Below are 11,939 nucleotides of genomic sequence, written 5' to 3'. Positions count from 1 at the left end.
TTCTTGGTATATTGCACACAGATTTCAGTCTTGACAAAGGATTGTATTGGCTCTCATGCTGCTCTGCACAGTCGCTAGAGAGTGAGTTGGATATCATACATTAATGAATAAGAGTTATGTAAGAGGTATGAAAACCTTGTTGAGGAGATGGCTAGTCATCAGAGTGGGTATACAGCAAAATGGCCAGTCAACTCTGAGAATGTACATAAGAGTGGACGCCCTGCCGGCTATTCCACAGCTTCGGCAGGGAACGGAGAAGCAGACAAGCAGCGCGGTATAGCCGTCATCAAGGTGTAAAGTCGGTCGTAGCCAAATGGCTGGGTGTGCCCGAGATGCTAGACCGGGAGTATCAGCGGTCTGGCCGGGTCTTGACGTGTGGTGTCGTGAGGTTTATGAGTAGTATTTGTCGTCCTTCTCCTTGAGCCCGCCCATGCGATCCAGGTCGAGCGAGTCGAAGCGGTCTGATGCGTCTTGCTGGTACGGCGGGAGGTCCTCGTGCACTGGCTCGAGTCCAACGCTGTGGTCTCCAACGCGGACCACCACAACGCGACCCGACTGTTGCTTGCCAGACTCGTCAACCTCGTCGGGGAAGGTGATGCGGATCTCGGGTACCGGGCTGGTAGGGCTGTCCATAAGGTTCTGCTTTTCCGAGTAGGTGATGACAGACTCGCGGCCCTTGTACGGCATCGCAGTGATGGTCAGGCGGTTGACGTTTGATTGGCGCTTCTCGTAGACTGGGAGCTCTGGTTCTGCCGCGGCTTGTTTCCGGGCTCTGCGGATGCTGCGAAGGAACATGAGACCTGCGATGCACAGCATGCCGACAAGAACCAGCATCATGAGGGTCACGAGGAGAGCAAGGTGGGTGGAGCTGAGGCTGCCATCCTCGTTGCGCTTGCTAAGGCTGATGTTGATCATTATGATATTGGTGATATTGTGTGTCGTTATGGCGTGGCGAGGGCGTGCAGATGACTCTGGGATGTGTAGTAATGATTAAGGAGTGTAGTTGCTGTTTGCACGTTAGGTTCCGTTGTGTAGCGAGCACGTTGCTTCTGTTTGGTGTTGTGGTTGTTGGTTCTCGGATGCTTGGCAGGGTGCGACGGACGCAGACGGGAAGTAGCGGATACGCACCTGGATAGCACCGTCGTTTCGCAAGCGGTTGGATAAGCAAGTAACGAGAGACACAAGTTTCGGAAAGAGCGTAAGGCGAGATATCGCTGAAAGAGTGAAGCGATAAGTCGATGGAGAAGAAAGCGAGAGACGGGGGAGGCGAGACCGTAGAGGAGAAGGTGGGCAAGGAGGTCGAGGTGTGAAGGGAACCTTAGGTATTTTGATGGATACGCAGGGAAGCCGCCTCTGCAGTCACCAATGCAGGAACGATGCAGCCAGGACGAATCAGCGATCGACGCTACACCGCGCACCTTCCTGCCCATCTAGTTTAGGAGAGCAAGCCGCCTGCGCTAAGCCGAGTCGGTGGAGCGCAATAAGATGACGGTAGCACCCTCATCCTCTCGATCTTATTTTTGGCCCTGTTGGCGCCGGTGATCTGCTCAACACGGCCGCACGAGACCACAGCAGACAAAGCCGTTTGCACGCGACCGTTCCCAGGACCGAGACAAAGAAAACACTGAGGTCACCGCAAACAGACCAAAACAAACCCACGTCAAGACGACTTGGTGCAGTGTGGAGAACCTTTGCAAAATGCAAGGGGCGGTAATAACGAATGACGGGGGGTGGGATTTAGCCAAAAGGTCGAGACTCGACCGTGTGGATCGGGAGTGGATCGTGAGCCGGCACGTACTCGTCCTGAGGCTTCGCTTGAGCGACAGCCCCAGACTATGTACTCGCGACGTCAACATGGCAATCTGGAAGTCGTGTTAAGCTTGGCCGTGTGAGACGCGCATTGTTTGAGACTGATTGTGACAACGGGTGCGGAGAGAGAGGTGACAGCGAGGGCTGAGACGAACATCTTGCCAGACGTGTGGAGCGATACAGGCGGATGCTGGTCGATAGCACATAGCACAGCAACGCGCGTAATGAACGATAGACTTGTGGGCCGCCGTGCGCAGGGAGCGCCATGTGGTGATGGAACTCGAGCCTCCTCAGGCACGTCTCTCTTGCGTTCGACATAGCCTTGAAGCAGCCCTTCATCTTCGTAGAGTTCCACATATTTTGGCACGAAGCGTCCGCTCCGCCTGCATTGTCGCAATCGCCAACACGCGTTGCAAGTGACTGCAGCGACTTGGTCATGGTCACACGGATGCACTCTGGCCGGCACTTGGCTACTCCACCGTCCCCGCCGTCAAACATCTCATCGCCAGGCAGGCCCGGTGTTTGAGCCTTTGAGGCTTCGGGACGTTTGATGCCTCTCGCTTGCCTGACGCCAAGCGACTCCTGAACCCCGGGGATGTCGCCGGGCTGCCGCTGGCTGTCGCTTGCAATGTCGCATATGGCCTTCTAGAAGCGCTAGGCGGTCGGTATTTGAGGTAAAGTGCTGTCACCAGCTCACCAAGTCACTCGGAGTTGCTGCATCGCGATGTTTGCGGCCGTTCGTCGGGGACTTGCCCTGTGCAACACCTCAACCACTGAGGGCGGTGTAGATGTGAAGCACTTATGACAACCATAGTCGAAGCTAGCGGGTGAATAACTTTGTCGACGTGCCTGACGTATCCGGCAGTCGCAGCCAGTTTGCTCTGCTTCTTACGGCGCCAGCGCAGCACAGCTGCCACCATATGCGCACAGAGCGGAGCGACGGGTGGCTCACTGGACGCCTCACATCCGACTTGCAGCCTCGCTGCGCAAACCCGCAGCTAGGAGGCGTTGTAAGTGCAGGGAGCATTCTGAGCGAGAGCAGTCCATGGACGGTGCAGGTCACGAGCCTGCAAGGCTTTGCTGCACCCATTGAGTGATGGTTGAATCCACAGCGTGTGCAACCACGGTTTCCGTGAGTCGTCTGCTGTGCGTCCAAGCAATCACGTTGGATACTTCTGAAGATCGATACAAGTTCCGGGCTGCATCGAGCTCGACAGCTAGTGCTACAGCTCGTTCCGAGTATGCAGAAAGGTCAATTGGAGTCGACGAGGCAGCACCTGGTGGGCTCGGGTCGAAGACCATTGCCTAAAAGTCTTGTCCCGCGGGCAAACATGCAATGGCGAAGGCGTAGCAGACAGAGAAAGAGAGCAAGACAGCGAGCTTGGACGTGGCAGCAGGGTGGTGGTGAAACATGGCGGGCCTGTAGATAATGCCTCTGGCGTCCTATCCCATGCCCGCCGTGTCTCAGGCTGCCATAACGACAGCTCGCATCACAGAGGATCGTCCGGATTCCGTTGCCGCATGGTCCCTGACTCGTGCTTGGCACACGCGAGCGCATTGCAGCCGGTGGTGACAGCGAGAGAAGAAAACGGCGACGACGTTTGTTCTTATGGAGATCATCTCTCGTCCCGTCATCGTCGATTTCCTCATTCCCGCACGCCTCGCCTGCACCAAGCACCCGAAGACATCTAGGCGACGCTTTTGGTGCAACCTGGAGCCTTAGCGTGCCTTTCCCCAGCGGACGCCAAACTTAGCTGCCGATCCTATCTTTGCCAGGGCCCAGCAGTCGCATCCTCATCGCCAAAAAGACATCTTTCCAACCCACCCAACTGGCGCGCAACCCTCGCCCTCTGAAGCTGCGCCCGGTCTCCAAGACGCCCGCTACCAAACTTCTGCTCCCGCTTGTCCACACGCACACACACAGACACACATACCCACACGCACCACAGCCCTTCCCCTAAGCCAGCAGCAGATATATTTTCCTCCCCTCGAGTCTATTCCTGCCCTGCTGCTCCACCGTCCCGCGCCCTTGCATCCCCGCCGCTGCATTTGGTCGCTGAACCCTTAATGCGACACCCCCGCCTGGTGCGCGACTTTGTTGCTTCGAGATTAGCATGAACTCTGGTTAGAGACATCACCACCTCTCTCGCTTCCGCACCCGAACGCGACCACGGGCGGCCTCTACTTTCCAGCCCACACTCCTCACGCGGACCCCGGGACCTCTTTGTTTGCCGCCGCGTTCGTGCGCACATTCTTCGTACATTATCTCCATTGTCCCTCGCTATATCAGCTGTAATACATCGTCAGTATTCTGCAACCCCCCGCACCTGCCCTTCCCTGCGCTGACGCCTGAGCCTAGTCCCACCCTCGCGCACGCATAAGCCACCCCGCGCCGCACCATCCACCAGTCTACTCTATTCTCCGCACACTGATAACCTCACACTCGACCTGTGTAGATGAAGACTTCTCCCGGCGACTCAAGTCTTAGCATGGCAGTCATGGCGAGCAACGTGAGCAGCGACCTTTCTTGGGAATCCGGCATGGCGTGCTAACACATATCCTCCAGACTCGATCGCGCGACTACTCCAACGGGGCCTCGCTCAACAGCAACGGCACCGACACGGAACTCTCACGCGCGTCCCCCTGGAGCAAGAACATCTGGAATGCCCCAATCGGCACCTTTCCGCTTGGCTCAAAAGGCCGAGACAACTCGCGCCCTCGAGGTATGCCACCGTCCACGACACATCATGTACCGGTAATGCTGACACACGCACAGAGAACGGCGCTGCCATGGGCACCCCTCCCGACCATGTTGAGGGCAAGACTGGCTCTGGCTCCCTACTCACCAACTCCGAGACCGAATGGAGGTCTGCCGCCCGGCCAGCCTGGGGAGAGACTCCATCTGGCAACGTACCTCATGCAAGAAGCTCCGGAGTGTCGCCGGCACGGAAGCGCTCTATCGCTCAAGCGCAACCCGTCCAGCAGTATAGCGACAACTCCTCATCCGCCTTCTCTCCCTACACAAGAGGCTCGCTTGCAGGCCAAGGCTCACAAGCAAAGCCAGTGAAGCCATTCCTTGACCCTACCACATCAAACTTCACGTCGCGCCAGATCGAATCACTCAACACTGGCTTCACCAACTTTGGATTCGGCCAAGCAGACATCAACGCTTCACGTCCCGATACTGGTGTCACATCGTGGCCAGACACGGGCTCCGTCCACTCTCCGAATGACGACCGCCGCAGCGTAGCAAACTCAGATTACCTTGCGTCTTCAAGTGGCGCCCCCTCGCAGAACGGAAGCCTGCCTCCATCCAGACATGGTGCCGAGCCAGCACCGTTCAGCCAGGCTCCAGATGCGTTCTCGAGACTAACTCAGCCTTCCCGCCAAACATCGTCCTTCTCCATGGCCGGCGGCCGTGCCTTCAACGAGCGAAGCGGCTCAATACAAAGCGAGACCTTCCACACTCTCGGAAGGCTGAACAGCGAACAAGACCTCGATGCACGCATGGCACCGCACAGGTCCTTTAGCATCAACGCTTTCACCCCAGCACACACACCCGGGCAAGACATGAACGATGTGCCCACCGGCTCATACACCCCAGATGGCTACCCCGGCGCCCAACTCAACGGCCAGTATTCTCAGCTACGATCCTACCAGCTCGACAATAGTCGAAGCGCACCGAACGGCACTGGGGCTCGTCAAAGTCCCTTCTACTCCTCTATCAACACACCGCCTGTCTACGATCGTCTAAATCCGTATACCAGCGAGCAGATGCTCGCCCACCCCAACAGTGTTACGCAGCTACAGAACAAACTGGCCGGGTTCCAGATGTCGCAACAGCGTAACTTCATCTCTCCAAGCCAGCTTCATCAGCAGCAGTACCAAAACCTCTTTCCCGCGGCCCAAGTACAGAATCAATACCAGTACCAGCAGTATGGTCTTGCCCAAGCCTACCCTCTATCTGCGATACCGCAACACATGAACATGACTCCAGCAATATCAATGTTGTCAACCGGGTCAGCACCCAGAGGTCCTCGCGAGCAGCAAGTCAGCGATGGTCTCGGTGCAATGAGCCTTGAACTGGCCAGCTTCAAGAGAGAGCAGAAGCAGAGCAAGCGATGGGAGCTTACCGACATCAAAGGCCACGTGGTAGAGTTTGCCGGAGACCAGCATGGCTCTCGCTTCATCCAGCAGAAGCTTGAGTCAGCCAACAGCGAGGTCAAGGAGAGCGTTTTCAGGGAGCTTGAAGAAGATGCGCTGCAGCTGATGCAGGATGTCTTCGGCAACTACGTTATCCAAAAGTTCTTCGAGCACGGAGACCAGGTCCAGAAGAAGATTCTTGTCGGCAAAATGAAGGGTCATGTACTCGAGCTTGCGAATCAGATGTACGCATGCCGGGTCGTTCAAAAGGTATGGTTCTCGTTCATGCGGCTTGGAATACATACTAACTGCAGTAGGCACTCGAGCATGCGCTTACTGAGCAGCAAGCCGAGATGGTCAAGGAGCTCGAAAAGGATGTTCTCAAGACCGTCAAGGACCAGAACGGCAACCACGTCATTCAAAAGGTCATCGACCGAGTCCCGATGCAGTACATCCAGAGGATCGTCGAGGCTTTCAGAGGCAATGTCGGCATACTGTCAGTCAACTCCTACGGATGCCGTGTTATCCAGCGACTACTTGAGAAGGTACCGGAGCCGCAACGAAGGTTCATCCTGACCGAACTCCACGCCGAAGGACCCAAACTCATCACCGACCAATACGGCAACTACGTCACTCAGCACGTCATCGAGCACGGCTTGCCAGAGGACAGGGCCAAGATTGTCGCTCTCATCAAGGCGCAGTTCCTCGCTTTCTCAAAGCACAAGTTCGCCAGCAACGTCGTTGAGCAGTGCCTCAAGTGCAGCGATGATGCGCAACGGCGAGAACTCGTATCGGTTATCCTTGCGAAGAACGAGCGAGGCGAGTCAAACGTCATGAACCTCCTCAGAGACGGATACGGCAACTATGTCATCCAGAAGATGCTGGACACGCTCAGCCGCGATGACTACGAGAAGTTTGTCCAAGCACTCAAGCCTGAGCTTGAGAAGGCCAAGAAGGTCATTCCCGGCAAGCAGTGCGTCTCGGTAAGTGATTTTGTGAATCTGAACACATACTGCGAGGGCTCCAACTAATGAATATTAGGTCGAGAAGAAGATGTTCCGTTACGATCGCATCGATTCGCCAACTATGCTCACGCCAGCTCTCAGCAGTTCCGCTCAATCGCCAAAGAGTAGCTCCAACCCTAGCACAAACAACTCGTCCGTTGACGAGCCCGTCAACGGCAAGCACAACATTGTCGATGGCATGGGTAATATGAGCATCGCGGATACTGCTTGATTGCGCAGCCCGTCCATCCAAGTCTCCCCACACACCGCACATAAGGTCTCCTAATACTCCGCCGCACGTTCTGTTCTCTTCAGCCAACGCACCGTCGCACTGTTTGCATGGCTCGGGTGGCATACTTGCATTCTATTGTTCATATACCATTACTCTTAACCCCCTTGGCTTCCATTGTTACATATCATTACGATTCGCTTGTACGGCTATACGGATGACAACCCCCCTGCCCGCCTTTCTATACATCTTGTCTCTCGAACAAAAACAGGGCCGGAGTCTTTTTTCTTTTAATTGGGAAAGGTTGTTGTTGCTGTTGTGTGTGGGTTTTTTTTGTTTTTTTGTTATTACTAGGTTTACGTTCTTGCTTTCAGGCATGGTATATCATTTATTCATACTTTGTATTACCTGGGATTAACCCTCATGAAATGGGCAATGGCGTACATGGTTTGGAGGGGAAGGGAAATCACTGGTTGGAATATACCATGGCGGGGTTCTCTATGGAAATGGATGTGGGGGAAGAAGAGTGTTACCCACTTGCGCGTAAAAGGATGCGTAGAATGGTCTGTCGGTGTATTGAATATATTTGACTAACACACACCTTTGATATCTGGTTACTTGGCTTGTTTTGTTTCTTGGATCGAATGGAACGTGAAAGTGTAGTATCGTTTTCTTGGTATTGAACGACGAGGAAGAGTTTCTGGTACCTTTCGGAGGCGCCGCCGCCGGGTGTGGCTGATCGCCCCGGATACTGTACCACGAAACATGGCGCCACACGCTAACTTTTTATACTCCCCGTTCTAGCATACCCGTTGGCTGATGCAGGGTATGCTATGTGGAAAGCTTCTCTTCTTTTTGATTTCGTTTTTTTTGTAGATCATTCGAACCTTGTTTTTACTTTGTTTTTTTTTTTTTGTTTCACCAAAAATGGAAGATATTTTAGAATAGTATTGTTTCACAGTTTGCGTGCTACCGGTCGGGTAAGATGGGTTTCTTCTTTTTTTCTCGGAGACTTGTCTGCAACGGAAGAAACAAGAGTGGTGTGGATAATGGAATAATGGACGTTAGGAAATGTGGCTTTTCGGTTCATGTGACGGAAGATTTATTTCGGGATGTAGATGTGTGTCTGTGTCGAGTGAAGGGTGTAAAGATATTTCAAACAAGACTGCCTCACGTGCGCATCAGAGTACACGTGGTTGGCATATATAAAAGAAAGAAACTTCTGCGGACTTGAGAGGGTTCTATTCTATAATATCTTCCTTTTTGACTTTTACCAAAAATGACCTACACCAGAGAGAATGTCTGGGAGAATCCGAACAAAAACACATGAGTCAAAATTTCATGTTTTGCCGTCGCGCTCCTTGTGTCTTGGACAACGTACAATGTACCCGTGTTGTCTGGATTCAAAAAGACAAATGCTGCGCTACATGCGTGAGAACTCAAAAAAAAAATTGGCTGGACTGCTGCCATGTATTCTGGTCCACTTCTGCATTTTTTGTGATACTTCTTGACGTGTTTCTGATCTAAAAAGGAGCTCTTCAAAGTCATGGTTCTGGCCGTTTGCGCAGTTGCCATTATCGAATCTCTACTGGCACGTGGATGCAAAAAAGAACGTACAGTTCATGGACACATGACTTTTGAAAAGAGATAATGTGTTCATCTACAAAGGCTATACACTCATGCCATACATTCTCGCGCTGTTCACTTCCCAGATATGATTGACGTCTCGCAGCCGATGAGAGATATCATATTCACCCATCTTTAAGATAGCCAAAGAAGTGAATGACCAAGCTAAGGATGCTCGTTATGAATAGGCTATAGTGTCGCCGTCCTCGGTTTTGAACAGGATCGATGGTAAAGGAACGTAGTCCGTAATATTCTCCTCCGTCACGGGTATCGCCTGGACCTCAGTACGATGTCGGTGACGGAGTGGTAAGTTTACAGTACCGCGCACGTAGAAGTAGTGAGGCCAAGTGTGGCCCTGGAAGTCTCTACTCACAAGACCAAAGCCCGAGTCAGCCGTAGGGCTGTTCGCAAAGATCTTGATTGATGACCCTCGCTCTACTAGGTATTGCATGACCTCGCTTGCCAGTCGACAGAACGGGCCTGGGTAAAGACTCACGTCTGGACCTCTGAAGCTACTGTTTACGGCGAGCAAGTGGGTGAGGCGCAAGCTGCGTAGCGAACGAAATCGGGCTAATACACCCAGAGCTTTTGTAACATCTTCTCTATTGGTGATGAATGGTGAGGTAAGGGCCACAAAATCCATCGCCACGAAGGCGGCATGAATACCAAGTTCCTCGATGTGTGGGCATCCAGCAGCAAGTATATCAAGCTCTGTAGGTGTGTAGTAACCGTTAGCGTGGGTCGGTATGAGATCGCCTTGACGATACAACGGATCCAAGTGAAGGAATCGCAGAGTGTTTCCATGTCGGCATATCCCATGCACGTTGATGCGCTTAGGCTCTTTCGTCGCTACAAACAACGTCTCTAGACCTGTGATACACCCGACACCCGATAAACTGGTCTAGCGACTCAACCAGCTCCGCTTCTTCGAAAGGATGTGTCAGGTTGAGCGACTTCAGGATATACTCATTTGAGCTCTTGTATAGAGCACTGAGCTGCTGAAGGAAAGCTGGCACTTGACGACAATGAATCAGATCCAATGACTCAAGGGATGGCAGATGGATGCTACCTCCAAGTCATTTAGCTCCATTCACCAGTACCAATGAGGCTATAGACAGGCGTCGAAGTCTCAGGGGTGCGAAACGGTAAACGAGATTCGCCATGTTGAGATGAACTGGATCTTCATCGCGAAAAGCAAGATCGAGGCCAGACCCGATACTTAGGGTTTCCAGAGCCGGTGTGTTCGAGATCCAATAGTCATAGCCGTAGTTTTGGATCTTGGATGTGATCTTCAAGTATCGAAGCTGCTTCAGGCTAGGCGCAAGGAATAAACGGCCTGGAAGTTGAAGTTGAGGCATGTCTGGATCTCCCCGGAATGTGAACTTCTCTAACGAATTTTGAGAGCAGAACAACAAGTCCAAGGCTCCAGCATCAACGCCCCGGAGCTGTACGGTTCTCAGTGTATTCCGTGCAAGGCACGATACTAGCTGCATCGCCGCTGTAGAGCTTTCGGGAAAAGCAACAATCCCCAAGTTCTTGATGTTGTCAAAAATTCCATCGGGTAAAGACAAGATAAGGTTATAAAAGCGGGCGTGATGGGAATAGAGGATAATCTCGCGGGTGTTCCACAGCAAAGTCGAACTAGTCTTTCGCCATCGTTTGCTGGCTAGTCCGAGGTTCTTGAGCGCTGAGATGGGTAACTACACAGGCATTAGTACCGCCAAAGGTAATTAGTATTAATTGCGACTCACAAACTCGCAGATCTGAAGCCGCAGCTCTTCTGATAGTCGTTCAATGTAGTTCTGCATGCGCGTTGATGAGGCCATGCTGAGGTTGATGGGTTTTCTCGGGATGTTGCGGGTCAAGTGTGATACAAGTAGGGTTGAGTTTGTGCGGTTGGTCGATGGGTTAATGAGAATGAGAGCCGGTGGTGGTAAGATTTATATACGATAGAGGTGCGCATTGATCGCTGCCTTCACATGAGTTTGGACTGAGTGAAGGCGATATGAGCTATGGCAGGCTAGGGAATAGGCAACAAGAGTGAGTGCCTGCTCACTAGAAGTGCCAATGCTCCTTTCTGCAGCGCATTGCTCTCTTCAGTGAAAGAGCAAAGAAAGCTGATTCAAATGACTGACAGCGTTGCAGTGGGGCCACGGTGGGAGATGTACGACGAACTACGTCTATGGGGCAAGCGTGGTAAGCAGCCGCGCTGCATCTTCTAATGCACCCGAGTACACACATTTTGCGACATCATGTTATGTTGTTGAGAGTGCCAGAGATCTTTTAACGATAACGTCCAGGAGATGTTTGTTCAGCGATTGCTGCCAAACAATCCAGACACATAGTGGAACAACGAAGTGATGCGAAGCTGCGAGAACCGGAGATGCCGCATAGCTGAGATGGAAGGCAATCGCGAGTTTCGATGAGCTCTGGCAGCATGTGATGTGATGTGATGTGATGTGTAGACATCCAGCGACAACCTCGGGGAGCTCAAAGACCAACTCCGGGAAGCACCCCTGAACTAGGCTATACGCGTTTGAGTTTAGCGCCGTTTATGATGTCATCACACAAGCCTCTAAGGTGAAGTTTCACCAAACACGCTTCACAGCACCGGGCGCATGTTGCGATATCAAACTTAGTCACTGAGCATTATGAAAGTGAAATATCTATTCGTTATCCTTAACCCGTTTCTGTAACGCTATGCAGCGTATACAATAACCCATAACGCACTTTACTGCGATCCAACAAAGTGTCATTCAACAGCGTTGTGCTTGCGTCTTATCACCAGCACGTTCATCATCTCAATACAATAACCCAGCAGTAGATGAGAGCGCATCCGATGTATCACACAGAAGTTTGTGCTTCCCCTACCGTACCTAACACCCCACGCAGAGGTATACATCATCTCGTACCGTGAAAAGTTCCAAGGTACGTGACACCCAGCTGCTCACTTAGTAAAAATGATTTCCTCATGCTTAGCCTTTTCGGCCACAGGAACAGCAACAATGCGCGTTGTCGGCCCCCCCCCCCCCCCCCCCCCCATTGCCACTGTCACCACCCCACGGTGGTAGTAGTAATGGGGTGCATAGTGCCCGTTTACGTCCTCGTACGAATCGTACGGAAACATG

General features: G+C 52.6%; 3 protein-coding genes across 3 annotated transcripts; 1 reads left to right on the top strand and 2 right to left on the bottom strand.

Moving 5' to 3' along the window:
• Window positions 1-24: 24 nt before the first annotated feature.
• On the bottom strand, window positions 25-1,296 carry ACET3X_006295 (uncharacterized protein). Its single transcript, XM_069452491.1, has one exon. It carries the CDS (start codon window positions 913-915, stop codon window positions 391-393), a length of 525 nt encoding a protein of 174 aa, XP_069306655.1. The 5' UTR covers window positions 916-1,296; the 3' UTR covers window positions 25-390.
• Window positions 1,297-3,608: 2,312 nt separating this feature from the next.
• On the top strand, window positions 3,609-7,781 carry ACET3X_006294 (uncharacterized protein). The gene is made up of 6 exons (XM_069452490.1): window positions 3,609-4,111; window positions 4,169-4,319; window positions 4,376-4,532; window positions 4,586-6,222; window positions 6,270-6,935; window positions 6,994-7,781. The coding sequence occupies exons 2-6, from the start codon at window positions 4,266-4,268 to the stop codon at window positions 7,186-7,188; spliced, it is 2,709 nt and encodes a 902-aa protein (XP_069306654.1). The 5' UTR covers window positions 3,609-4,111; window positions 4,169-4,265; the 3' UTR covers window positions 7,189-7,781.
• A 1,101-nt stretch (window positions 7,782-8,882) lies between these two features.
• ACET3X_006293 (uncharacterized protein) lies at window positions 8,883-11,255 on the bottom strand. The gene is made up of 2 exons (XM_069452488.1): window positions 10,563-11,255; window positions 8,883-10,511 (listed from the first exon to the last, which is right to left on the bottom strand). The coding sequence occupies exons 1-2, from the start codon at window positions 10,635-10,637 to the stop codon at window positions 9,888-9,890; spliced, it is 699 nt and encodes a 232-aa protein (XP_069306653.1). The 5' UTR covers window positions 10,638-11,255; the 3' UTR covers window positions 8,883-9,887.
• Window positions 11,256-11,939: the final 684 nt, after the last annotated feature.

The sequence above is a fragment of the Alternaria dauci genome, chromosome 5, assembly GCF_042100115.1.
Source record: "Alternaria dauci strain A2016 chromosome 5, whole genome shotgun sequence".
Lineage (NCBI taxonomy): Eukaryota > Fungi > Ascomycota > Dothideomycetes > Pleosporales > Pleosporaceae > Alternaria > Alternaria dauci.
This window is presented reverse-complemented; position numbering and strand designations above follow the sequence as displayed.

Bases quoted from the DNA above. Each gene is read 5' to 3' on its own strand.
- ACET3X_006295 (XM_069452491.1), bottom strand. From the start codon at position 915: ATGATCAACATCAGCCTTAGCAAGCGCAACGAGGATGGCAGCCTCAGC.
- ACET3X_006294 (XM_069452490.1), top strand. From the start codon at position 4,266: ATGAAGACTTCTCCCGGCGACTCAAGTCTTAGCATGGCAGTCATGGCG. The intron at 4,320-4,375 runs GTGAGCAGCGAC...CATATCCTCCAG, and splicing joins TGGCAGTCATGGCGAGCAAC to ACTCGATCGCGCGACTACTC. The intron at 6,223-6,269 runs GTATGGTTCTCG...TAACTGCAGTAG, and splicing joins CATGCCGGGTCGTTCAAAAG to GCACTCGAGCATGCGCTTAC.
- ACET3X_006293 (XM_069452488.1), bottom strand. From the start codon at position 10,637: ATGGCCTCATCAACGCGCATGCAGAACTACATTGAACGACTATCAGAA. The intron at 10,512-10,562 runs GTGAGTCGCAAT...ATGCCTGTGTAG, and splicing joins GGCTTCAGATCTGCGAGTTT to TTACCCATCTCAGCGCTCAA.